At 40.4% G+C, this 26265-nt stretch overlaps 1 protein-coding gene across 1 annotated transcript in view; it reads left to right on the top strand.

Moving 5' to 3' along the window:
* Positions 1 to 12480, top strand: part of LOC125271229 (B-cell receptor CD22-like) — a 51227-nt gene extending 38747 nt beyond the window's left edge. Inside the window, exons 4-6 of the mRNA XM_048195265.1 lie at positions 11444 to 11698; positions 11791 to 12045; positions 12188 to 12480. Of these exons, the coding sequence (XP_048051222.1) occupies positions 11444 to 11698; positions 11791 to 12045; positions 12188 to 12465 (788 nt within the window). The 3' untranslated portion in view covers positions 12466 to 12480. The remainder of the gene's footprint in view (positions 1 to 11443; positions 11699 to 11790; positions 12046 to 12187) is intronic.
* The last annotated feature ends 13785 nt before the right edge of the window (positions 12481 to 26265 follow it).

Here is a 26265-nt window from a genome sequence, read left to right as displayed (position 1 = left end):
GATCGGGACATCCCTACTTATCGTTCCACTCTGGGTCTCCCCAGCCCCCATTAATCATCAAATTTGCACTTTTCATATCCCCTGGCTTAAAAGAGCCTTCTTTGGGGAAAGGATCCAATTGTATTTTTCCTTGAGTCCACCCCTCTAAATTTGATAAATAGGGTTCAGTCCAATATCCACAATTATTTTTAAACATCCAATTTTGGGGTGTCTCATCTTGTATTGGTCTTGATATCTTTTGACCCATCCTTCACCTAATTTGATTTTTTTTAATTTGCCACACCACACCAAAGGGGTCTCTTTATTATTCTTTAATTATAATTTTTCAGCCAATTTTATTAATTCGTCAACCGGAATATTCCAATCAACACTTTGTTTTTCCATCAGAGCGGATCTAAACGGATATCCATCAGAGCGGATCTGCACAGATCTTCCTCGCACGGAGGGATAACCAAAATATTTGCCAGGTAGCTGTGTGTAACAAAGTTCGTAGATGTTAGGAAGGAAGACGACAAGGGTCGGCTGTGACTACTGGCTGCTTTATTTGGAAAATCAACAAAAAGGTGTGCAAACAGGCACAAAACAATCGCCAACATAAACACGGGGAATTCACTCCGTCAGCTCCAGTCAGTCTGTGGGAGTGTGGCAGCCAGCTGTCCTTCTCTCTCTCACTCACTCCTGTTTCTCCTGGCGTTAAGTACTCTCTCCACGCCAATTACTGTAACAAGAGACAGGTGTTTGTTATTTGCGCTTAACCCGCTCATCCACCGCGCGTCTCCTGACGCTCTCCCCCGCTGCAGCGTTCGCTGAACCACGCCCCCCTTGCCACACTGTGCATTTAAACAGTACCCTTACAGACAAATCTTCCTGGACTAACTCTTAGAGCTGCTTCCAAGGATAACACTACCTATTATGGGATGAGTTCAATCATTCCTACCACCACAGGAAATTATTCATGAAGGATGACCTCTCAGTCCCCAGTCCCGTGTTTCTTGGGAATATCCTGGATGAGCCCCCAAACTGTTAGATCAAAATCTCAATAATAGGTACAATATTTGTAGTCTCAGTCATCAATTAAGAAACAGGCGCCTCAACCCCTGTGATGTGTGGCAGCAGCAGCGTGAGATCTCGGGAGAATGACCAAGCAGACACAGATCAGTGTACCACAGTGTGGTACAAAGCATTCTCAGATTTATTCAGGAAGAAGGGTCATATTTATAGACATAGGTCAAACAACAATCTCCAGGATAGCTTGAGCTTCCAATCATACAACTTAAGAATCAAACCTTACCATGTATGGCATTTCAAGAAATATAATAACAAATGAATAGAAATGTATGTGCGTAAATGTGTGTGTCTTCAACTTCTGGTTGTGTTTGAGAGTGTCGGTGTGTCCAAGGACTACTACTTCTTGTTTTGTCTAGGTAGGTACATGATGTGCACAATGGAAAAATCCCAAGACACAGAGAAAGTCAAAAAGTGAAGCCCAAGAAATAAGAAATTATTTAACAGAACGTAACCTCGGTTCCCTGAGTTCCCTGCGTAAAAGCTCTTTCCCCCATTACCTTATAACAGCCTCAACCACTTAAGTACAAAACTACTATAGGTCTGATTTTTAGGGAAGGGAACCGCCAAATTACATAGACCTAATCTAAACCAGGTATAAATCACATAGAACAGTCATGCAATGAAAATGTGTTTTTGCAATTTTATATAAGTAAACCAACCCACAAACAAACAAGAAAAAATATATAGACAATAAACCCAGCAATGGATATTGAAACAAAACAAACAATGAGCATGTGAAAAAAACAGACTGTATGATTGTAGGCAGGCTCAGCTTTAAATAGGTTTCACAGTCCTTGAAACCAGTAAAGATGGCAATTGTAGTCTTGAAACATAGAATACTCCACTCCACAATGAATAAATCCAACGTGCAGTCAATCCCAAAAAGAACAGTCAAATTTTCATAATCCTCGTGCAAGAGATCCAAAAGATCCACAAGGTGAAGTAAAGACATAGTTCATCTTTTGAACAAAAAAGGGAGTCTGTAGTCTACGTGTTTTAGCCATTAAATAAGCACATTTAGTTTCAAGTTTGTTAAGTTTTGTTTTGAAGAAAGATTTTCTTTAAAGTGAATTTCGTTTAGTATAAATTGTATCTTAATTTTAATACATTTTTCATCATCCAATTACCTGGATTTAATACATAAAAAGCAATATAGCAGACAATGTAATTATGACATGGAGGCGCCGGCGCGCCGCGGTCACACACCTTTTGAAACTGGTAACACACGCTGTCACCGAATTTACAAATGCACATCTTGCTTGTTGCTCACACACATATTATGTTGAAATAACAATATGTTGAAGTAACATTATTAATAATAATTCATCTTTAAGAATATTTGATTGAATGCTGAATGTTGAGCTTGTTCAATTTAATAAAATTAAAACTTTAATTATGATAATTAAAATAATTTAATATTTAATATTGAGTGGCCAATTTTTGCTCATTTATTAATAGTATTTATATAATTTATATAACTGCGCAGCTCCCCCCTGTAGCCTAAATGATCTAGCACAGCAGCACCTGCGTTAAAAAAAAAAAAAAAAAAAAAAAAAAAAAAATTTGGCGCCGCCCCTGGTTATAACGGCCCACATATTAAAAATGGTCGGGTTTAAATCGGGCTCGGGCTCATAATTACAGTTGACGTGTCAGGCCGGGCCGGGCTCGGACACAACGTGCTCGGGCTCGGGTAGGGTCGGGCTTGATTTGTTGGGCCCGATCTAAGCTCTACTGTGCTCTGAACAGGGTCGAGAGCACTTTAGGGACCCTAGCCATGCCTGGGCTTTAGAATGACCTTCGAGTCGTTGGGCCCAAACTCAAGGCATGCAGGGTTCATGGAGAGGGCCTGCAGGTTGCCAACACGTTTGACTGATGCTAGTGCACGTAGCAGAGCGGTTCTGAGCATAAAGGGCCGAAGGTCAGCTGATTGCAGCAGCTCAAAGGGGGGCCCTTTGAGCGCTCTGAGGACTGTGGAAAGGTCCTAAGTGGGAACAGTGAGAGAACATGGGGGGTTCGACCACCTAGAACCTCTCAGGAAACGCACAGTGAGGCTGTTTCAGCCCACTGAATGGCCAGCGATAGGAGCGTGGAATGCTGCAATGGCTGTTATGTACACCTTGAGCGTGAAAGGGGTGAGGCCCTTGTCCAGACACTCCTGGAGAAATGACAGTATCGGAGATACATCACACTCAACAGGGTCTTCGTTTCATGCAGAGCACCAGTCAATGAAGACTGACCACTTCTGGGCGTAGAGGCGTCTCGTAGATGGGGCTCTCACCTGAAAAATGGTATTTAGCACATCCCCGAGGAGGTTTAAAGGCTCCCATCGAGGGACCATAGGTGCAGTGCCCAGTTCTGGCTATGGATGCCAGATTGTCCTGTTCGCCTGAGAGAGGAGGTCCCTTCTCAGGGGGATCAGCCATGGGGCTTTCGTGGAAAGCCTGAATAGCTCCGAGGTGGGGCCACCAGGAGGAATCTGTGCTTGTCTTCCCTGACTCATCTGATGACCTGGGGGATCAGAGTGATCGGGGGAAAAGTGTAAAGAAGGAGGCTGGGCCAGTTGTGGGCCAGCGCATCTGTGTCCTTCAAAAAATATGTTGGGCAATGAGAGTTGTCTTCGGAGGTGAAGAGGTCGACCTCTGCCTTCCCGAAGATCTCCCAGATTCTGAGAACCGTCTGGGGGTGGAGCATCCAGTCCAAGGGGACATTGCTCCGAGATAGCATATATGCTCCCAGATTTGTTCTGCCTGGTATGTGCATCGCTTTGAGTGACCGCAGCCTGGGTAATGCCCATTCCAAGAGGTGCTTTGCCAGTGCGCAGAGGCGGCTGGACGAAAGGCCGCCTTGGTGATTTATGTAGGACACCACTGTCAACCTGTCCGATTGGACTAAGACGTGGCGCCCCTTCAGAATCGTGTGGAAGGAGTGAAGGGCTCGACATACTGCCAGCATCTCGAGGCAGTTGATGTGGAGATTGCTCTCCTCGTGTGACCACGAGCCGAAGGCTGGTCTACACTCACACAGAGTGCCCCAACCCCAGTTGGACACATCTGTCGAGAGCACCGTCCTTCTGGAAACCGCCTGTAGTGGTACCTCATGACTGGATAGCGTTCATCCAAGGTTTCAGGGCTGCTAAACAGGCCTGATTGACCCTGACACAAAAGCGGCCATGCCACCAAGCGTGAGTTGGGAACCGGAGTTTCAGCCAGTATTGCAGAGGCCACATCCACAGAAGGCCAAGCTGCAAAAACCGGGGAGGCGGAAGCCATCAGCCCTAGCATCCTCTGGAAAAACTTCAGAGGGAAACAGACTTTGTTCCTGACGGAAGCCACAAGCTGCTGAATTGCCAGGGCGCGCTCTGGCAAGACTACAGCCCTCATCCGGATTAAGTCGAAAACTGCACCCAGGAACGTAATATGTTGGCTGGGGAGCAGTGAGCTCTTGGCAAAGTTGACCCTGAGTCCTAGGCACTTGAAGTGGCTGAGGAGCACAGATCTGTGATGGTCTAGCTCGGTTCGTGACTGGGAAAGAATGAGGTAGTCATTGAGGTAATTCAGAACCCTTATTCCCATCTGTCTCAGAGGGACAGCCCGAAGGGAAGGACTGTATATTGGTAAGCCACACCCTTGAATGCAAATCTCAAGAATCGTCTGTGATGGGGGGCTATCTGGATGTGAATGTAAGCGTCTTTCAGATCCAGCGAGAAGAACCAGTCCTCGAGGCAAATCTGCGTGAGGATCTGCTTCAACGTTAACATCCTGAACTTCCATCTCATGAGGGAGAGGTTCAGGAGTCTGAGGTCTAAGATGGGTCTGAGACCACCATCTTTCTTGGGGACTAGGAAATAACGGCTGCAGAAACCCAATTCACTCTCTGAGGGGGGAACTATTTCTATAGCTCCCTTCCTAACAGAGTCATCAATTCGGCGCGAAGGATATGAACATCGTCCGATTTACCATAGTGGGAACCACTCCGCTGAAGTGCGAGGGTGCTCTGGCAAACTGCAGCGAGTAACCTAGATTTATTATCCCCAACATCCATCTTAACACTCCGGGGATGGCCTGCCTGCCAGCCACAGCCCGCGTGCAAGGGATTGGATTAGGTTGGTTGACAGACCGCAGTGTTGGGGCCTGTGCACTGATTCAGAGAGCTGCGAAATCCTTGCTTATATAGCCAGTCCCCCCACCTATTTTGGTGATCTTTGGCGCGCTGCATCACCATAGGCTCGCGCAGCTACGTTACTCCATCATTGGTTCAAAAAGTTTTCCAGTTTGAACCAATGGATGTGCAGTTACACTGCGCTATTGAAAAAAGGTTCAGCATCGAGGAAAAAGGAGCTTTTCCCCATACGCAGTACGAGTGAAGTATCGAAAGGGAACCTCTGTCATTCATTTAACTTTTTTTTTTTTTTTAAACTTTGGACGTTTAGAAAGAGAATCCAACTCTTTAACAGTGTAAACAAGTCAGAATGCATAAAAAAAGCATGTCTAAATGTCTAAAAATTTCACATATATTTTCTATAAAATGTAAATCTCTTGTAATCAACCATTAATGGCACACATACATGAGCTAATGTCACTACTGTGTCACTGCATCAGCGATTACACAGATACTGCCTTTAAATAGAGCAACAAGTGTTTCTCAAACCTGTCCTGGAAGACCCCCAGTCCTGCACACTATGTATGTCTCCTTCATCTAACACACCTGATTCAACTCATGAGCTCATTAGTAGAGACTGGATGTGTCAGATATAGGGAGACACACACATGTTCAGAGCTGGTGCTCCTCCAAGAGAGAAACACTGCTCTAGGTCTCAGCATCCACACTTAATGCAAACCTGTATGACATTATTTCTTTCATATGAAACTTGAATGAGAATTAACAGAGGTTTAGATGTTGATGTTTTATTGAAGATAATGAAGTTTGAATGCACAGTTATAGAGGTGAGTGTTTGCTTTAGTTGGGCTCTTGATTCTTTACTTTCAAAATATCAAAGCAGGACATGATTTTATGCAATAGTATTATAGTGCTACAAAATGAATATATTCAAATATCAGTGAATAAGGCCACTAGATGGTGATGATGGAATCATTATTAATAATTATCAGATTTATCTGATCACATTTGTTCTTGCAGTTTTTGTTATAACAAATGTGCTTCAGAAACACAGATAGAACAGCTGGAGAAAAACTTATGTTAAAAAGTCGAGTCAAGAGCCCATCAAAACAAACGCTCACCTCCATAATGGTGACTTTAAATGTTATTACTTTCAAAGCAAGGCAATTTTATTTGTATAACACATTTCATACACAATGGTAATTCAAAGTGCTTTACATAAAGAAGAATAATAAAAATAGAACATAAGGAATAGAAATAACAGTAAAAACAAATGGAAGAGCTAGGAAGTCTTAGGGAGTTTTGTGTTGTTGTTGTTGTTGTTCGTCAGAGTGGATCTAAACGGATCTATCCATCAGAGCGGATCTGAATGGATCTTGCCCACACAACAGGACTGCTACCTGTTAACACTCTGAGGTCTGAAGGTATCGCCGGCGATACCACCGTGGTTTTTTCTTATCAGTGTGAAAGAGACTCAAAATACTCCGTCAATGTTGCACATACAATTAAGAGTTATACACCATTTTAATCTGTGGAATATCTTCTTTCATTTGTGTACACTCAGAGTAAAAACAAAATGTTGTGCTCCTTGTAAAATAAAGAAAACTAACATGATGCGTGATCTCTCCTCTCCCTCTGAACGAACTCCAATCTGATAGTTCTTAGAAAATTAACTGTAACTTAGTGAATACTAATGACAAAAAAATTACACTTATGTCTAAAAAAACGTTAAGATGTCAGGTTTTAAAACATGTAAGTCAAATCGAAAACAAACCTTCTGTGTTTATGTAATCTGTATGAAAAAAGAGCCATGTCAGAAGTCTGTGATTCAGCTCATTATCCGCTAATGCGGCCACACCCACAGAGCCAGCGCTATTCAGACGCAAATTCAGAGGCAATACATGCATTCATCGTCTCAATCGTGTATTTATTATCTTCAAAAGTGTTTTGAATAGCCATATTTAGCGATCTCTTGCCTCTGTTAGTTCCTTGATTGTCACATGATATTCCTCTTCTTTTACTGAGGCATTTGTGGACAAAAGGGGCAGAGCGCCCTCCGGCTGCAAATGAATTAAAAACACAGCATCCAGCGCTCATAATGATGACAATAAATATAGAATAATAAATATTACTTCTGTATAGAAAATTGATATAAACATATGGGAATCCATCAATATTTCTCCAAATGTGTATGCTTTTAAGCATATTAAGAAATTATGGTCAATATAAGATTTTAAGAGTCAAAATGTGAAGCTTGAGTCTTAGATCTTTTTAATGATGTATAGTTTGTCAACTGCACATCAACATTTAGGCTCTATAATATAACAAATATAGTAGCCTATATGAAATGCCCTAGAGGTAGGAATGTTCAGACGCTTTGCATCACAGAAATACATTATATTTTAAAGTATATTAAAATAGAAAACCATTATTTGGTTAGAGACTTGAGACTTCTTTTAAAAACATTATAATGGCATTATAATGTGTTCAATCTTTTGACTGGTAGTGTAATTTAACATAGGCCTATACACAATTTTCTTCATATCATGTGCAATAATACGTGCATGCATGAGATCACAAAAATCATGTTTTTTTTTGTCCTGAGTGGACTTTAATCCTGTTATTAGCATGATCACAGAGGGTTTTTTCACAGCCTACCTGACTGAAAGGCCTCATTAATATGCAAGTCATTTCAGGTCATTATTATTCAATTCTTTTGTCTTCTCAGGTGAGAATCACCCATTATACATGAGGATTCCCGCCTCCTCGCATACTGTGTTTCTTGACCAAAAGTGTCTTAGAAAATTTAAATCTCTCTATTGTTTTATATGAAGGAGTAGGAAGGATAATTTTTACTTCATTCTGAAGCAAAAACTCTAGTCTACAACCTCCAATACCTAGAAGTCTTATGAACACAGTTTTAATATACTTTTTTTGGCCTTATTTCAGTGACTTAAGTTTTTTGTTTTTTCAATAACCACGCATAAACGTTATTCCTTCAAAAACACAAACATGTACATACATGTTCCTCACATATTATTATAGCCTAGTTTGTGCTGAATACAGTGTAATGACACTTTTTCCATTAATATGTTTATGAACAACTGAAAAAAGCACAAATGTCAGGGCATGTCAAAACTTCTCCATGGCCCCAAAAATCCTCAGACCCCTGAGGGTTAAGGCACTTCAAAACGATAAACAAAGTTTCAATCTCCCCTTTTGCCAAGACACCTCAAACTGCACCACATATCTTATCTATGCAACGCAGTTTAAATTTCCCCTTTGGAAAGTGTCCTGACTGAAATCCAGAGATATCTTAACCATCTACTACAGCTCAAATTTCCCCATGGTTTGTCCCCTTATTCAAACAAGTCTTTGTTTAACTGAAGGAAGTTTAGGCACATCCAATTTTTAATTTCATCAATGCACTGGCACAGGGAGTCAATGGGGCTGTAGTCGTTAGGTGATAGGGCTAGGTAAATCTGCCCTTCAATAAAACATCAAAATCTAAACCTCTGTTAATTCTTAATAAGAAGCTTTAAATGAAAAGAAATAAAGTCATACTGGTTTGTAATAAGTGAAGATGCTGAGATCTAGAGATCTGTTAGTGTTTAATGTTCTGTTTCTGTTCTCTGAGTTTTGTGAGGTTACCATTGTGCTGGAGAGTAGAGCCTGTGCTTCAGTCAAGGCAGTAACTGTTGCAGTGCAGTGATACAGTAGTGACATTAGCTCATGCGCTGTTGTTAGCTAATGATTAACTGCAAGAGATTTGCATTCACAGAAATGATTTATCCAGAAAAGACCTGTATAAAGTTGTTTTGTTTTTTGTAAAATGTATTATTAACATACATATTATCATTAATTTTACAATCTGAAAGAAAAAAGGAAGAGAAGGACAGAAAAAACATACATTATATGGTCATTCTTTTACATAGTCTAAAATGTTGGGAAAAAAAAAAAAAAAACATTGCCATGCATCAATGGTACTAGGTGTAGCCTAGTTAATTCATGCTGTTGTACATTCAGAAGTCATTATTTTATGTGAATCCAATATGTTTCTGCACGCATGTGCAGAGTAAACCAGTTTTGTATTATTGTCTTTTTGCAGCTGTAAATCCAGCAATCAACATTCTCTTCTTTAATGAAATCATACAGGAGTTAGAATCATCATTGAGAAGACATAAACCTGGATTAGACATCTAATCAATTTGTAGTAAAAGGACAAAACAGAATTTACATGAGTGTAAACATCAAATTTCCAAATAAAATATGGTTCCCTAAATGTTCAGAGAACATCCTGAATCCGCCAAATAACGTCCCCCAATCCTTAAAATAATTCCACATCATGTCCATCTCAGAACGTTCTGGGAACTTTACCAGGTAACGCCCATGACACCAGTGGGGACGATCTGAGAACATTCTGGGAACATACATTTTTTAGTGGGGTAATGCTATAAAGTACATGGACAAAAGTATGTGGGCTTTCTTGAAATGAATGAGTTTGACTCTTTCAGTCACACACAATACACAGAGTGAGGTTAATAAAAAAATGATTTACTGACTCTTTTAAATGCATGAAGTACAAATCTTAACCTCACTGAACACATTTGAGATTAATTGAATCAGACTCAGTGCGAGTGAATCGATCATGAAAATCTTCAAAGTTCCAGTGTAAAAGTTTCAACTCAGAGTTTTCCTTGACACAAGATTTTCAGTGATAAACTGAATAAACTGATAAACTATGATTTAATATAACATTTCACCTATAGATCCTCCAGAGAAACCAGTGATCTCCATCAGTCCATCTGGTGAAATAGTGTCAGGAGATTCAGTGACTCTGATCTGCAGCAGTGATTCAAACCCTCCTGCAGAAATCAGCTGGTTTAAAGGAGGAATGTTTGTAGGATCTGGAAGAATCTACAGCAACTCAAAGATCAGCTCTGATGACAGTGGAGAATACAAGTGCAGATCCATCAATAGACATGGAGAGAAATACTCTGATACTCTGACTTTAAATGTCATGTGTGAGTTAATGATCATCTGCACATTGTTTAAAATTTTCAAATTCATATTTTTCTAATATTTATTGTGAATGTTCATTTTTCTCTTTTTTAGATCCACCCAGGAGTGTCTCAGTGTCCATCAGTCCATCTGGTGAAATAGTGTCAGGAGATTCAGTGACTCTGATCTGCAGCAGTGATTCAAACCCTCCTGCAGAAATCAGCTGGTTTAAAGGAGGAACGTTTGTAGGATCTGGAAGAATCTACAACATCTTAAAGATCAGCTCTGATGACAGTGGAAAATACAAGTGCAGATCCATCAATAGACATGGAGAGAAATACTCTGATGCTGTGACTTTAAATGTCATGTGTGAGTTAATGATGGTTCAGTAACTTTGACATTAAATCCTCTAAACAGTCTGTGATGTCTAATTTATTTAAATACATTAAATATCTAAATATTGTCTGTGATGGCAGCTTTAATGTGATTGTTAATAACATCTATGTTTTCAGATCCACCAAAGAGTGTCTCAGTGTCCATCAGTCCATCTGGTGAAATAGTGTCAGGAGATTCAGTGACTCTGATCTGCAGCAGTGATTCAAACCCTCCTGCAGAAATCAGATGGGTTAAAGGAAGAACGTTTGTAGGATCTGGAAGAATCTATAGCATCTCAAAGATCAGATCTGATGACAGTGGAGAATACAAGTGCAGATCCAGAAATAAACATGGAGAGAAATACTCTGATGCTGTGACTTTAAACGTCATGTGTGAGTTAATGATCATCTTCACATTGTTTAAAATTTTCAAATTCATATTTTTTCTAATATTTATTGTGAATGTTCATTTTTCTCTTTTTTTAGATCCACCAAAGAGTGTCTCAGTGTCCATCAGTCCATCTGGTGAAATAGTGTCAGGAGATTCAGTGACTCTGATCTGCAGCAGTGATTCAAACCCTCCTGCAGAAATCAGATGGGTTAAAGGAAGAAAGTTTGTAGGATCTGGAAGAATCTACAGCATCTCAAAGATCAAATCTGATGACAGTGGAGAATACAAGTGCAGATCCAGAAATAAACATGGAGAGAAATACTCTGATGCTGTGACTTTAAACGTCATGTGTGAGTTAATGATGGTTCAGTAACTTTGACATTAAATCCTCTAAACAGTCTGTGATGTCTAATTTATTTAAATACATTAAATATCTAAATATTGTCTGTGATGGCAGCTTTACTGTGATTGTTAATAACATCTATGTTTTCAGATCCTCCAAAGAGTGTCTCAGTGTCCATCAGTCCATCTGGTGAAATAGTGTCAGGAGATTCAGTGACTCTGATCTGCAGCAGTGATTCAAACCCTCCTGCAAAACTCTACTGGTATAAAGGAGGAACGTTTGTAGGATCTGGAAGAATCTACAGCATCTCAAAGATCAGCTCTGATGACAGTGGAGAATACAAGTGCAGATCCATCAATGAACATGGAGAGAAATACTCTGATACTCTGACTTTAAATGTCATGTGTGAGTTAATGATCATCTGCACATTGTTTAAAATTTTCAAATTCATATTTTTTCTAATATTTATTGTGAATGTTCATTTTTCTCTTTTTTAGATCCACCAAAGAGTGTCTCAGTGTCCATCAGTCCATCTGGTGAAATAGTGTCAGGAGATTCAGTGACTCTGATCTGCAGCAGTGATTCAAACCCTCCTGCAGAAATCAGATGGGTTAAAGGAAGAAAGTTTGTAGGATCTGGAAGAATCTACAGCATCTCAAAGATCAGATCTGATGACAGTGTAGAATACAAGTGCAGATCCAGAAATAAACATGGAGAGAAATACTCTGATGCTGTGACTTTAAACGTCATGTGTGAGTTAATGATGGTTCAGTAACTTTGACATTAAATCCTCTAAACAGTCTGTGATGTCTAATTTATTTAAATACATTAAATATCTAAATATTTCTGTGATGGCAGCTTTATTGTGATTGTTAATAACATCTATGTTTTTAGATCCTCCAAAGAGTGTCTCAGTGTCCATCAGTCCATCTGGTGAAATAGTGTCAGGAGATTCAGTGACTCTGAACTGCAGCAGTGATTCAAACCCTCCTGCAAAACTCTACTGGTATAAAGGAGGAATCTTTGTAGGATCTGGAAGAATCTACAACATCTCAAAGATCAGCTCTGATGACAGTGGAGAATACAAGTGCAGATCCATCAATGAACATGGAGAGAAATACTCTGATCCTGTGACTTTAAATGTCATGTGTGAGTTAATGATTGTTCAGTAACTGTGACATTTAATCCTCTAAACAGTCTGTGGTGTCTAATTTATTGTGATTGTTAAAGGTGAAGTATGTAAGATTTTTTATGTAAAAAAATACATTCTCTTAACCCAGATTATTGGTCATTGACTATTATAACTAAGCAGTGTTGGGCACGTTACTTTAAAAAAGTAATTAGTTATAGTTACTAGTTACTTCTCACAAATAGTAACGGAGTTAGTAACTGAGTTACATCATTAGAAAAGTAACTAATTACCAGGGAAAGTAACTATTGCGTTACTTCAAAAAAATGACAAATAACTTGCATGCCCCCAATATTAAATATAAGTCTAAGAGTAAATTATTCTTGATCCGACTTGTGACTCATGATCCGCTCTTGCTTATGAAATTTCTCTGTACTGTACAATACGTGTTTGTAGCCATTAAAGAAAATAAAGTTTCAAATATATGTTTAAATAGTCCTAAGTTATGTTTTAAATTCATCTATTTGATTATGAGAAGTGAACAGCATGAGTAAGATGCATCATAAGATGCGCAATATATCGGGAGTCATGGAGTGGGTCAGACATGATTTTGACCACTTCATTAAGTTTTGTTTTGCAGAAAGCCTTTCTTTAAAGTATATTTCGTTTTGTAAAAATTGTATCTTGATTTTAATGTTTCATCAACCAATTGCCTGGATTTAATAAATAAGAAGCAAATATAGCAGACAATATAATCATGGCGGGCGCGATCACTGACGCGTAAACTGGAGCGCGACTTATAGGCTAAATGAACCGAAACTCAGCGTATAGGCTGCTTGCCTCAGAGACATGAGAAATATCTCTATAGAAAGCATGGAATATCTAAAAACGAAAAGAAATAGGCTACTCTGATTACGTAGCCTAATCCGAATGAAATGTGCATTTTCTCTCTAAGCATGTCCAGTATGCGGAGATGATGAGAGTCAGCAATATCAACTTCATCTTCGCAGCCGACACTGATTCAGAAAACAGTACTTTATTAATAAACAATTAAAATGTCTCCTTGCTGTTTTGATCCCATTCATAATAATTTTTTTTCCCGGTTCTTTGTGGCAAGCTTTATGTGTGCGCTATAGCCTATATTACGATCATTATTATGGTTTATTCAACAGATTGGAGTTGCTGTTTATAGCAGTAGATAGGACCTTCGAACCAGAAAGACAAAGCTTACATTTGACTAAAAGGTTTTTGCCTTTATGCTCAACTAAAGTGCAATAATGAGCATATTTCCACTTTGAGAAACTCGTCTTGTTCTCGCCTTGACTCGCCATGACTGCCACACATACTTGAATAAACGGAAACACGCCCACAGTGCGTCTTCGTGTTTACAGTGATTGGCAACCACCAATCCTACAATGCGTCGCTGCTGTAAACAGGTTAGGCTGTAGGCTACACTTCAGCCAAAATTAATTAATTTAAAAAAGTAACGTACAACGCACTATATGGTAACAGTAACGGAGTTAATTTATTTAAAAATGAATGCGTTACAGTATTAGTTACTGTCAAAAGTAACTGCGTTACAGTAACGCGTTACTGCCCAACACTGATTATAAGTATGCCATTCATGGGTTTATGTTTCCCAAAATTGTAAAAGCTGAGCCTCCCAGGCACCATGAAATCATTGAAAGCGGTCTGCTCAGATCCGTCAATCTCTGACGGATCAGATGCTGTAACTGTCACAGGTGAAGCTTTTATTAACACACTCCTGTATCTTCACATCATTCATCAGTTTTGAGAGTTAATCATGATGATCTTCCTCTTTCAGTTCATCATGGTGATGGTATTAATGTGATTGTGATCACAGCGTCATCTGGAGGATTATTCATCATCATCATCATCATCATCATCATATTTATAATGTAAATAAAATAATATAGTATACATATTCTCTACTTTCAAACTAATGCAATTGGATATTTGATTATTAATTATATATATGAAATTACTTTGTTTCCTATTTTGACAGTCAGGGGAAAATGAAGAGGAAAATATCTGCACTACATGAGTATGAGGTGAGGTGAACAAAAAACACAGATTGAAATCAATTAAAGAATAAAATTAGGTTTTTATAATAAATCAATAATAGAATAAAATTAGATTTTAAGTGCAAGAGTAGTAAACTAAGTACACAACTAATTTACAGCTATTTTCATTTTGTACTACAGTTATACTACAAATAAACTGTAACGAAGCTGGACTCAGGCAGGGATCCAAATGCAAAGCTTTTATCAAAAGTGAGCGTGGTCGTACAGGCAGGGTCAAAACAGGAACAAACAGGAACAGTAAAGGATAGGCAGAGTCGTAGTCAGGATACAGGCTAAGATCAGGACAGGCAGATATCACTCAAAGGCCGGTATACAAAGCACAGGTCAGGGGTAGGCAGCACTGGATCGTAAACAGGTAACAGGCAGGAACGGTAACAGACTGACAGACAGCATATTAGTACGCTCAGAATTGTATCACAGGGAAAACAAGACTTCGCAATCAGGTGGTGTGTGTGTGAGTCATTTATAGTCCAGGTGGTGGCTAAGCTGTATGTGGCAACAGGTGATTGGTGTAGAGTGAACATGTGACTGGCAGGAAGGGTTGTGGGAAATGTGGTCCGGGAACTGACAGGAACAGATGGAGATCTGACACATCATGACATAACGTCCTCCCTTCCGGAAGGCGCGTCCTCGCGACGTAGATGGCATAGATGGTGTAGATGGGGAGGGGGGGTGGGTGCATTGGAGACTTGCATGCAGACAGGAGCGGGGTCCCCAATGCAGATCCAGGAACTTGGGCAGCCACGGAGGGTCAGATGGCTTGGGCGGCCATGGCGGAACAAAGTCTGTAGACGACCACAGTGGGTCAGAGTCCATTAATGGCCATAACAGTTCGTAGTCCGTTAATGGCAGTGGTCGTGTAGGATCCCCACCTGTAGGCTCCCCACCCCTAAACTCCCCACCCTCAGGTCTATGGCCCCCCCAAAAAAAGTTCTTGGAGAATGTGGCGTGTTCGTGGACAAGGAGCTTGGGTGGTGCTGGCAGGGCAAGACGCTTGGGTGGTGCCGGTAGAGGTGGCAACTTGGATGATGCCGGCAGGGCAAGCAGCTTAGGTGATGCCGGCAGGGCAAGACGCTTGGGCGGAGCAAGAAAGACCTCTGGAGTGGTCTCCGGGCCCACAGCGGGCTCTGGGAAGGCCTCCGAGCCCTGAAGGAAGAAAGAAGCCTTCTTCCTCCTCTTCCTCCTCTTACGTGGATGAGGCGGTGGCTCTGTGTTCACCTCCTCTGTGGACGATGCAGCGGGCGCATGGGCTGGAGCGGGCTCTGGAGCGGACCCACTGGCTGGAGCGGACTCACTGGCTGGAGCGGGCTATATGTTTACAGACACCAAAGGGGCAGCCATCTTGTCCATCGCATCCAGAGAGCCTGAGTGCATAGCAACCGGCAAGCTTGAGTGCGCGGCAGCCGGCGAACTTGAGTGCGCGGCAGCCGGCGAACTTGAGTGCGTTGCAACCGGCGAACTTGAGTGTGAAGCGGGCGGCGGAGGCTTAGGAATGCCAGCCGCTCGTGTTGACATCAGCGATGGATCAGCCACACTGGAACGAAATCCTCTCCGCTCCCGGACAGATCCAGAGACGTGACGTGATTCTGGGCGATCAGCAGGGACGTGACGTGACTCAGGAAGTTTAACTTGGACTTGGCTTGGCTCACAAAGATCAACGGTGGCTTGACTTGGCTCATGAAGATCAACTGTGACTTGCCTTGGCTCTGGAAGATCAGCGCTGACTTGACTTGGTGTTGTTATGATGGTAGCCGCCATCTTGTAAATGTCCTTTGGCGCGGCGGCCATTACGTGATTCAGCGAAGTGTCGCATTTCTCTGCGACACCCACAGTAAACGCAGAGCCAACAGACAATAACGCATAATCCAGAAAGCAAGTAAGTGATGAACGCAGTCCCTCTTGTCTAAGTTTATTCTGAAGGGGTTGATTAATGCCATCACATAAAAAGTCTATCAGTGCACAGTCAGGCCAGTCTGCATAATAGGCAATATCCAGAAACTTCTGAATGTGGTCCTCCAGAGTACAATTACCTTGACGAAGGCGGATGAGACGTATAGCTGGGTCCATGCTGATGCTGGAAATGCTCATAGAAGCTGCTGGATCTAGGTTTGGCGAAGTCTTCTGTAATGAAGCTGGATTCAGGCAGGGATCCAAATGCAAAGCTTTTATTAAAAGTGAGCATGGTCGTACAGGCAGGGTCAAAACAGGAACAAACAGGAACAGCAAAGGACAGGCAGAGTCGTAGTCAGGATACAGGCTAAGATCAGGACATGCAGATATCACTCACAGGCCGGTATACAAAGCACAGGTCAGGGGTAGGCAGCACAGGATCGTAAACAGGTAACAGGCAGGTTAGGTGGCTCGGGCAGCCACGGCAGGTCAGATGGCTTGGGCAGCCATAACAGGTCAGGTGGCTTGGGCAGCCACGGCAGGTCAGATGGCTTGGGCGGCCATGGCGGAACAAAGTCTGTAGACGACCACAGCGGGTCAGAGTCCATTAATGGCCATAACAGTTCGTAGTCTATTAATGGCAGTGGTCGTGTAGGATCCCCACCTGTAGGCTCCCCACCCCTAAACTCCCCACCCTCAGGTCTATGCCCCCCCCCCAAAAAAAAAACGTTCTTGGAGAATCAAACAGGAACAGCAAAGGACAGGCAGAGTCATAGTCAGGATACCGGCTAAGATCAGGACAGGCAGATATCACTCACAGGTCGGTATACAAAGCACAGGTCGGGGTAGGCAGCACAGGATCATAAACAGGTAACATGCAGGAACGGTAACAGACTGACAGACAGCATATTAGTACGCTCAGAATTGTATCACAGGGAAAACAAGACTTCGCAATCAGGTGGTGTGTGTGTGAGACATTTATAGTCCAGGTAGTGTGTTAAGCTGTATGTGGCAACAGGTGATTGGTGTAGAGTGAACATGTGACTGGCAGGGAGGGTTGTGGGAAATGTGGTCCGGGAACTGACAGGAACAGATGGAGATCATGACATGAACAAATAGGTTTACTGATAGTTTAAATACTTGTAGCACATTTTTTTTTTTTAGTTAATAAAAGTACACTTTAAAGTATACTCAGTAGTTATATACTGCAAGTATACTTGCACGTTTTCTTTATGTGAACCTAACACCATACTTATATGTAGGTATTAATTTCTATACTTGAAATATACCTTTAACTGTACTTGAACTCTTTCCTCGCCAGCTTTTTTTTTTTTTTTTTAAGTTGCCAGTCAGCATCAGCATTTTTGATCATTTTCACAAACTTTCATGGCCCCCAGAATATTTTGATGTATGAATATCTGAACATAGTATAACAGTATAACAGTCAAAACATGGGTTACCGAAAAATTTTAAAATGGCGAGGAAGCGTTGTTTCATAAACAGTGGAAAAAAGTTAGGTAGATTTGAAGTAAATTCCTATGTACACTACCAGTGGACTACACAAAAATTCAGAATTAGGAACATATCTGTTTTCTTTATAAATCTGTATTTTCAAACAATGTAAGTTTATAAGACAGTATGTAAAACTATATGAAAAAAGTATATACATGGCATGAAACTCTAAATGGTGCATGCTGACAGTAGGTTTAACGCATTTGGAAATGATCATGACATTATCTACATAGCATGATAGCATGATTATCTACATAGCTGGTTGGTTGTTGTTGCCTCAGCATCAAATGAGCTGCAGCTCAACATTCAAACATATTCCAGTATGATGCTGGTAGTAATGTGCAGCATGCTTTCAGAAATCCTCCACCTTCCCCAGCTCCACTTGTATAGATCTGCTACTGGGATAATTCATGTATGTTACATGTGCAGCATCAGTCTTACATGCTCACAGCAATGTCTGTTAATGTATTGGCTGTGGCATAATTCTGTACTTGCTCTGCAGCAGCAGTGTAGCAAATCTATTCCACCAAGACCAAATACATTAACATTGCCATATCCATAAACATGCCAATCTCTTTTACCATACCAATCTCCCGAGTTGTCATGACAGAAATAAGGCTACTCAATCAAAATTACACACAACTACAAGCCAAGTATGCTTAGGCCTAGTCCACACGTACACAGGTATTTTTATAAATTGAGTTGTTCCTCCATTTAAAAAAATAAATAAATAAATAAATAAATCTTGTCTACACAAGCACACTTAAAAAAAAAAAAAAAAAACCTCCATCGACATGAATAGCAGCACACACTCTGACATCACAAGCCAAATTCTCTGGTTTCACCAGCCACATGACAACACTGCAACCGTCCCAGTTATTCTAGCACAGTATTAATGGGTCAAGTGTTGTTTAGTGATAGTCAAGTATATTTTACTTAAGTTAAGTGTAATTTTAATTATATTTCTGAGTACATACTTTCTAATTTTAGTTTAAAGGTAGTATACTAAGAAGTATAACAATATACACAGATTATGGATTTGTGTGCTCAGATTTGTAAACTGCCATTTTTTTTTTTTTTATTCTTAACAGCATGCTTAAATTCTAGGCTATAATTTGGGGATGGGGTGAAATGGACAATAATTTATTAAGAATTGTAAGCAGCTGTCTTGTATCAGGCGAGATTGGGCAAAAATTAGGCAATTAGTATCCTCAATTCTCAAACAAATAACATGTGTAATTAAAAGAAAAGGGTGATGTGACAAAGTGGTAAACATGCCTCTGCCCCCACTTTTTTGGAGTGTGATGCAGCCATCAGAATCAAAATATCTTTATATTTACAAAATAAAATTGAGTTGGTCAGTGAAGACTTTGAAAATCTTTTCTTTTGTAAGTTAAAAAAGGTTCAAAGTGAATTAACAAAACACAGATTCTTGATTTTATTGCATTTTACAACATTTTCTTGATTTGGGTTTGTTCTGGTTCTTGAATTTGATTGGCTGAAAGCCTTTTCCAGCCATGTGATATTCTACTAAAATTACATGGTAACCATTTCACAATTTGTATTACTCCACTTGTTTCTGCCAAATCTATACCAGTAGCATTTCTCACAGCAGCCGTCAATGGTGGATGAACAAACCTACTACAGTTTTACAAATACTACTGTTACAGTGGTGGTCAGAATTATTGGCACCCTTGGTAATTATTATCAAAGATGACTGTAAAAATAAATCTGCATTGTTTATCCTTTTGATCTTTAATTCATAAAATTAGCAAAAGTCTAACCTTTCAATGAAGAAAAAGAATTGAAGGTGGGGGAAAAGTCACATTATGAAATAAATGTTTATATCCAAAACACGTTGGCCACAATTATTGGCACCCTTTTATTCAATAGTTTTTGCAACCTCCTTTTGCCAAGAAAACAGTTCTGATTCATCTTCTATAATGCCTGATGAGTTTGGAGAACACCTGCCAAGAGATCAGAGACCATTCCTTCATGCAGAATCTCTCCAGATCCTTCAGATTCCAGCTCCATGTTGGTGCTTCTTCTCTTCACTCCACTCATTTTCTTTAGGGTTCAGGTCAGGGAACTGGGAAGACCATGGCAGAAGCTTCATTTTGTGCTCAGTGACACATTTTTGTGCCATTATTGGATTTCTAGCAGAAGCAGTCAGGTTTTGATTTTTTATCTGCTGATATTTGGTAGAATCCATGATACCATATATCTGAACAAGATATCCAGGACTTCCAGCAGAAAAATAGGCCCACAACATTAAAGATCCAGCAGTATATTTAACTGTGGGCATGGGGAACTATTATATTTATTATATTATTATTTATTATATTATTTATTATATTTATCCATGTGTGGTGTATCCATCTGGTGGGTTTGCTGCCAAAAAGCTTTTTTTTTTAGTTTCATCTGACCATAGAAGCTGGTCCCTTTTGAAGTTCCAGTCTTGTCTGAAAACTGAATATGCTGGAGATTGTTTCTGGATGAGAGCAGAGGATTTTTCTTGAAAACCTCACGAACAACTTGTGGGGATGTAGGTGCTGTTTGATATTTTTGTTTTTTTACGCTTTCTGAGACTCAATAACTAATCTCTGCAATTCTCCAACTGTGATCCTTGGAGAGTCTTTGTCCACTCAAACTTTCCTCCTCACCGCGCATTAGGACGATTTAGACACACGTCCTCTTCCAGGCAGATTTGTAACATGTTTAGTTGATTGGAACTTCTTAATTTTTGCCCTGATGGTGGAAATGGGGATTTTCAATGCTTTAGCTATTTTCTTACAGCCACTTTCTATTTTGTGAAGCTCAACAGTCTTTTGCTGCACATCAGAACTATATTCTTTGGTTTTTCTCATTGTGATGAATGATTATGGGAATTTGGCCGTTGTGTTTCCTCATGTTTATGCTCCTGTGGAACAGGAAGTCATGGCTGGACAATTTCATGTTTATGATCACCCTGGTGTGCTAAAAAATGTAAATATGAATGGGAATATACTTCAGAGATATTTTACTCATACAAAATTCTAGGGGTGCCAATAATTGTGGCCAACATGTTTTGGATATAAACATTTATTTCATAATGTGATTTCCCCCCCACTTTCAATTCTTTTCCTTCAATGAAAGGTTAGACTTTTGCTAATTTTATGAATTAAAGATCAAAAGGATAAACAATTCAGATTTATTTTTACAGTCATCTTTGATCATATTTACCAAGGGTGCCAATAATTCTGACCACCACTGTAGTGCTGTGATGAGAAATCCTCTTAACTCGGCCTACAACCTCATGCCTGTGGCCTAATCACAGCCATCTGATATAGAGCCATGTCACATTACGCTGAGTGTGATATTGCTCCTATATCTTTCTCTGTGTTTCACTGTAGAACAATAATCCCAGTGCAAACATATATACAGCTCTTGAACTCAGGTCCAGATCTTCTGGCCTCTACAACACACACAACTGTAAGTGAAATCTCAAAAACTACACATGCAGAAGAGTTTGTACACTCAAAATCACGAAATAAATAATCAATGTGTCTTTCACATAGACTGTCCATCCCAGACCTGCTGATCACCAGTCGGCTCTTATGAGAATCAATCAGTGAGTGGGAGATCCTCAGGCCTTCTCAATATCATCAGTAAAGAAGAAAATATCCTCACCACTAATCAATAGATAATGAACATCACTTTCATTCAGTTACACACTTGACTAGAAGAGTAATTTTTGTGGATCCAAAATGGCCAATATTCATATTTATGCATTTTAATTCATATTTCATGTTAATCATTTATGGCTTATGATTTATTAATGTTCCTTTTGATTTCATATATTCATGTACTCCTATATCTATTAATCCTCATCATATTTTCAAGTATTTACTCTTTATTGTACCCTTTATGGTTATTCTTCTTTTATCTTTAAGAGTATGTATGCTTGTTATATTCAATTGTTCTTCAAAGTGTTCCAGTGTCACAGGTCATGTTGACACGTTTGTGGTTAGATACTGGACGCCTGCCAAGTACTGCAGAAGCGATGATGTTTTCAGAATTAGTTGCTAATTTCATCTTGTACCTTTATATCAAAATATGTCTGTTATAATTTCTTCAGACATGTGATAATGCAAGATCTGCAAAATTCCCTAAAGGGTGTCAAAACAACCCCTATATCTATTTTCATCTATTTTTGACATCTGACCAGTCTATGGCATAATGGATAAGTCCATTTGAACTTTTCTTATTAGACCAAAACATAAGTTTGAGTGGGATGTAAGTTTTCCTATGCTTATGGTATAAAACGGACTGGGTCTTTGATAGTTTAGCTTTCCTTTGCTTTTCTTTACTTTTTCTTTGCTCTTTTTACTTCTCGCATCTCTTCTGCATCTTCTGCTTCTTCTCTTCTATCTCTCATTTCATTATGCAAAATTTTGTTCCTTCTTTCTCTATATTCTAATCTTCATCTATTAGATAAAATACATTGGGATTTATTATTAACTGTTAATTACTTAATTAATTTGTTTGTCTTTATAATTTTTAATTAATAAATTTGTTATTCCTTATTCAAATTTGTTCTCTGACATAATCATTTCTGGACTGTCTGGATCTCAAGTTTTTGCATCAAATTTCACCAAAAGTAAAAAAAATTGTAATGTTGTGTAAACATGTTTCTGTTGTCTTATTTCTGTTGCACGCAGTAAGACTCCACGGTAAAACGAAGCACAAGTTAAACTTTACTTATTTTTTGTCACGTTGCTGGACACGCCAACATCATAACTCCCAATGAAAATGAGCGACTTGTTTTACCGATTTTTGGCATAAAAACGTTCTCCAAATATTAATTTTGGTTCTGCGAAAGTAAAAATGTCCAGTTCCCTTTCGAGGGAACTCGCGCTGCGTCGCCATGGCAATGCTTTGGGGATCCCTTCAGCATAATTGCTCCTGAAGACGTATACAACTAGTCCAATCATGATTGGTGCAACGTCATCCCGTGATGTATGCCAGCAGAACGCGGAAGCTATAAAAGAGTGGTCAAACACAGCTGTTTCTCATCTTTAGCAAGCGTTCTGTGTCTCCTGTCTGTCTAATTTGGTGTTGTTTGTCCCGTAGAAAAAGCAAGCATGCACATATATATATATATATATATATATATATATATATAAGAAATGGCGAGTGAATGCAGCAAACAAAACTTTAGACCATGCATTCCTCCCTGCCAGCATTTTATAACGGAGGGAGATGCACAAGAGTTTTTGCTGGCCTTGTTTTCTGAAAGCGGCCAGTTCGGCGTTCCCCGTGGCTCAGGTCCCGTGGCTGCTGAGGCAGCTCGGCGTCTGCAGTCATGGGGTTTTCACAGATGGACCTGGGGCGGGGGTTGAGACGGCTGCGGCCCCTTCTCAGTACTCAACCACTAAGCCCAGTGCTCAATACCGGGATCCGGAAGCTTCTTACGGCCCGTGCGAGCCGTTTCTGCTGAGTCCATCTGCCTCTGAGGAGGTCGATGTTCTCAGTATTGACTGTGAGATGAGTGATTTGGGTGACTCGCCAGCCCAATCACCACAGTATGACGAGCTTGTGGAGGTTGTTTCTCGGGCCATGGCGAAATTAAATATCGATTGGCCGGCCGAGAGACAGGAGGAGTGCAGTAAAAGCAAGTTGGATAAGCACTTCCTCCAGTCAGCACAGCAACCTCCATGTCGGGGCTTGCTGTTCTTCTAGGATCTCCACACTGAGGTGGCGAGATCATGGAATAAGCCATATTCTTCTAGGCTTTCGAGCCCCACCGTTCATCATTATTCCTCTCTGGTGGGGCTCAAACAGAACGGTTATGGGACGATGCCCAGGGTTGAAGAAACCCTGGCTGCGTATTTGTCACCTGACGCTGCGTCATCCCTAAAAGCTCCGACACTGCCCATCAAACCATGCTGAACTACATCATCGTTGGTGGGCAAGGTGTATATGGCAGCAGGTCAGGCCGGTGCCTGTTTACACACCATGGCAATTTTACAAGCCTCAGCAGGTCGGCCTGATAGGCTTGTATATTAAAGAGCTTTGTCGGGCCTCGGGCATTAAGGTGAGGGATAGAACTTTTCTCTTGATGCCCCGCTATCATCATCTGGTCTCTTCGGCAATGCCATTTCGAGAGAGAAATATATGTGATATATGAGAGATTTCAGGAGTCAAAAAAACAGGTGGCAGCATTTCAGAGGTTCATCCTGCTGAAATCCAAATCCCAGGGGGCTGCAGCCAAGGAGCAGCCCCGCCCATATACGGCAATCTCCTCATACCGGCAGGCACAGAAAGAGAGTGTTGCCTCTCGAGCACCCCCTCCAAAACCTAAGGCGCACAACCATTCTCAACCAAAGCCCCAAAGGGAGAGGACGGATCTGAGGAACGTCATTCTCTCCAGACGGGCTTCAGGAAAGAGGTCCTGATGATCATGTCAGGCCTTTGAGGGCACCCCCTCCAGGGCAGGAGTTCATTACTGCTGCTCCTCCGTCGAGCCCTCAGGAAATCGATTTGTTAACCCCGCTGCCATCGGTGCTTCGGGGCACAACGACTTTCAACAAACACAAAACTCAGTGTTCTTGTGACTCTGGGGGGTTCGCTCTCAGTAGAGAGGCCTGTAGAAAAATTAAATTGGTTGAACCCTGCCACAGATGCACTTCAGGGCACCAAACCTGCTCCACTGAATGTGGCTGGGGCTGGCCCCAAGAGGCTGGTACCCTTAGTGAATTTCCTTTCAGCATGGGAAAATGTTATCTTTTATAGCTTCCACATTCTGCCGGCATACGTCACAGGATGACATTGCACCAATTACGATTGGACTAGTTGTACACGTCTTCAGGAGCACTTATGCAGAAGGGATCCCCAAAGCGTTGCCACGGTGACGCAGTGTCTCGTTCCTCTCTCAGGGAACCATGGTTACATGTGTAACCTAAGACGTTTTCTTGATGTTAGAGGAATGTGTTTTAAAAGGTATGATGTTCCTCAAACGTTCTTTCAATTTTGATTTAAAATTCAACAGACCAACATCAAATGACCACATTAAAGTGACTGCCCTCTACAGGAGAAACTTAAACTACATTACCCTTTATACCTCCAAATGTTTCCTCATCTGCTACATCTTTGGTGCATGTGAGCTTCAAGAGCTGGTACTTCCGGGGCTACTAATCAGTCAGACTAATACCATTTGGGATAAATGGGAACACTAATGCTGTATTCCAGGTATTATATAGACCCCTTTGGGATATTAACAATTCAAAAAGCAGCACAAGTCTGTTTATAACTAGAGATGTCATAGTAACAGGTCTGTAACATCAACACTCGTCTGTTCATCGCTCACAATGGTCACATGATCACAGTCAACTCTAGAGAGAAGCTGCTGTGGTTTTGTTTTCTCACCTCTCTCGCTACAGAGGAAACTGTATTTATCCATATATTATTAAGAGTTTCATGAGACACCAGAAAGCACACAAGGTCACTGTCAGAATAAAAATATTTGAAGATATCATATGATGAGATCCTGCAAGTTCAATATTCAGTTACTCTATTAATTACTTTTATTTTGTTACTTTAGTCTAATGTCATCTCTGATGTTGCTTTATTTACACCTTGCTATATCAGCACTGGGTGAAGTATATGTCATATCCTCATGTTAAATATAAAGTGTTTGACCATATAAAATTCCCACTGCTGGTTTCACTCTGTTCATTTGTTCTGTTGTCTCTGGACATGAGTGTTCATGAAACAGGTAAGATCATCATTTACTAATAATTGAGTCAAATATGTTATAGGGGAGACTGGGGCTAGTTGTCACACAGCAACTATAAAGTTTAAAGTCAAAAGTTGAGGTGGTTTTGTATCTTGGTTACAAATACCTATTTAAATCTGCCTTAGATTAAAATAGCTCCAGTATCATTGTGTATTTAAACATACTGTAAGTTGGGTAACAAATGAACAAGGTCAAACCACAGTAACATACATTAATACACAAGTTGAGTATCTAATGAAGTAGATCTGAACTGAAAGCTTGAACTGTGTGCTCAAGAGAAGGGTTGGGGCACGGTTTCACAAAAGAAAAAATAAAAAAAATCCCCCCCCCTGAGTAATAACAGTCATGTTCATTAGCTGTTTAGACTTTAAGATGTTTCTCTAGATAGAAAGAAACTTTACACATGCAAACTAATCAACAAAAATGAGAATCCATAGAAACAACTTCAATAATATTCCATACGGCAGGCCCTACAGTTTGCCATGCATGTGATTCATGGACTAGTTGCAAAGTTTATCCATCATAGAGTCAACAGCTTTTACTGTAGATGGTGCTTGAT

Source organism: Megalobrama amblycephala, linkage group LG7 (assembly GCF_018812025.1).
Source record: "Megalobrama amblycephala isolate DHTTF-2021 linkage group LG7, ASM1881202v1, whole genome shotgun sequence".
Classification (NCBI taxonomy): domain Eukaryota; kingdom Metazoa; phylum Chordata; class Actinopteri; order Cypriniformes; family Xenocyprididae; genus Megalobrama; species Megalobrama amblycephala.
This window is presented reverse-complemented; position numbering and strand designations above follow the sequence as displayed.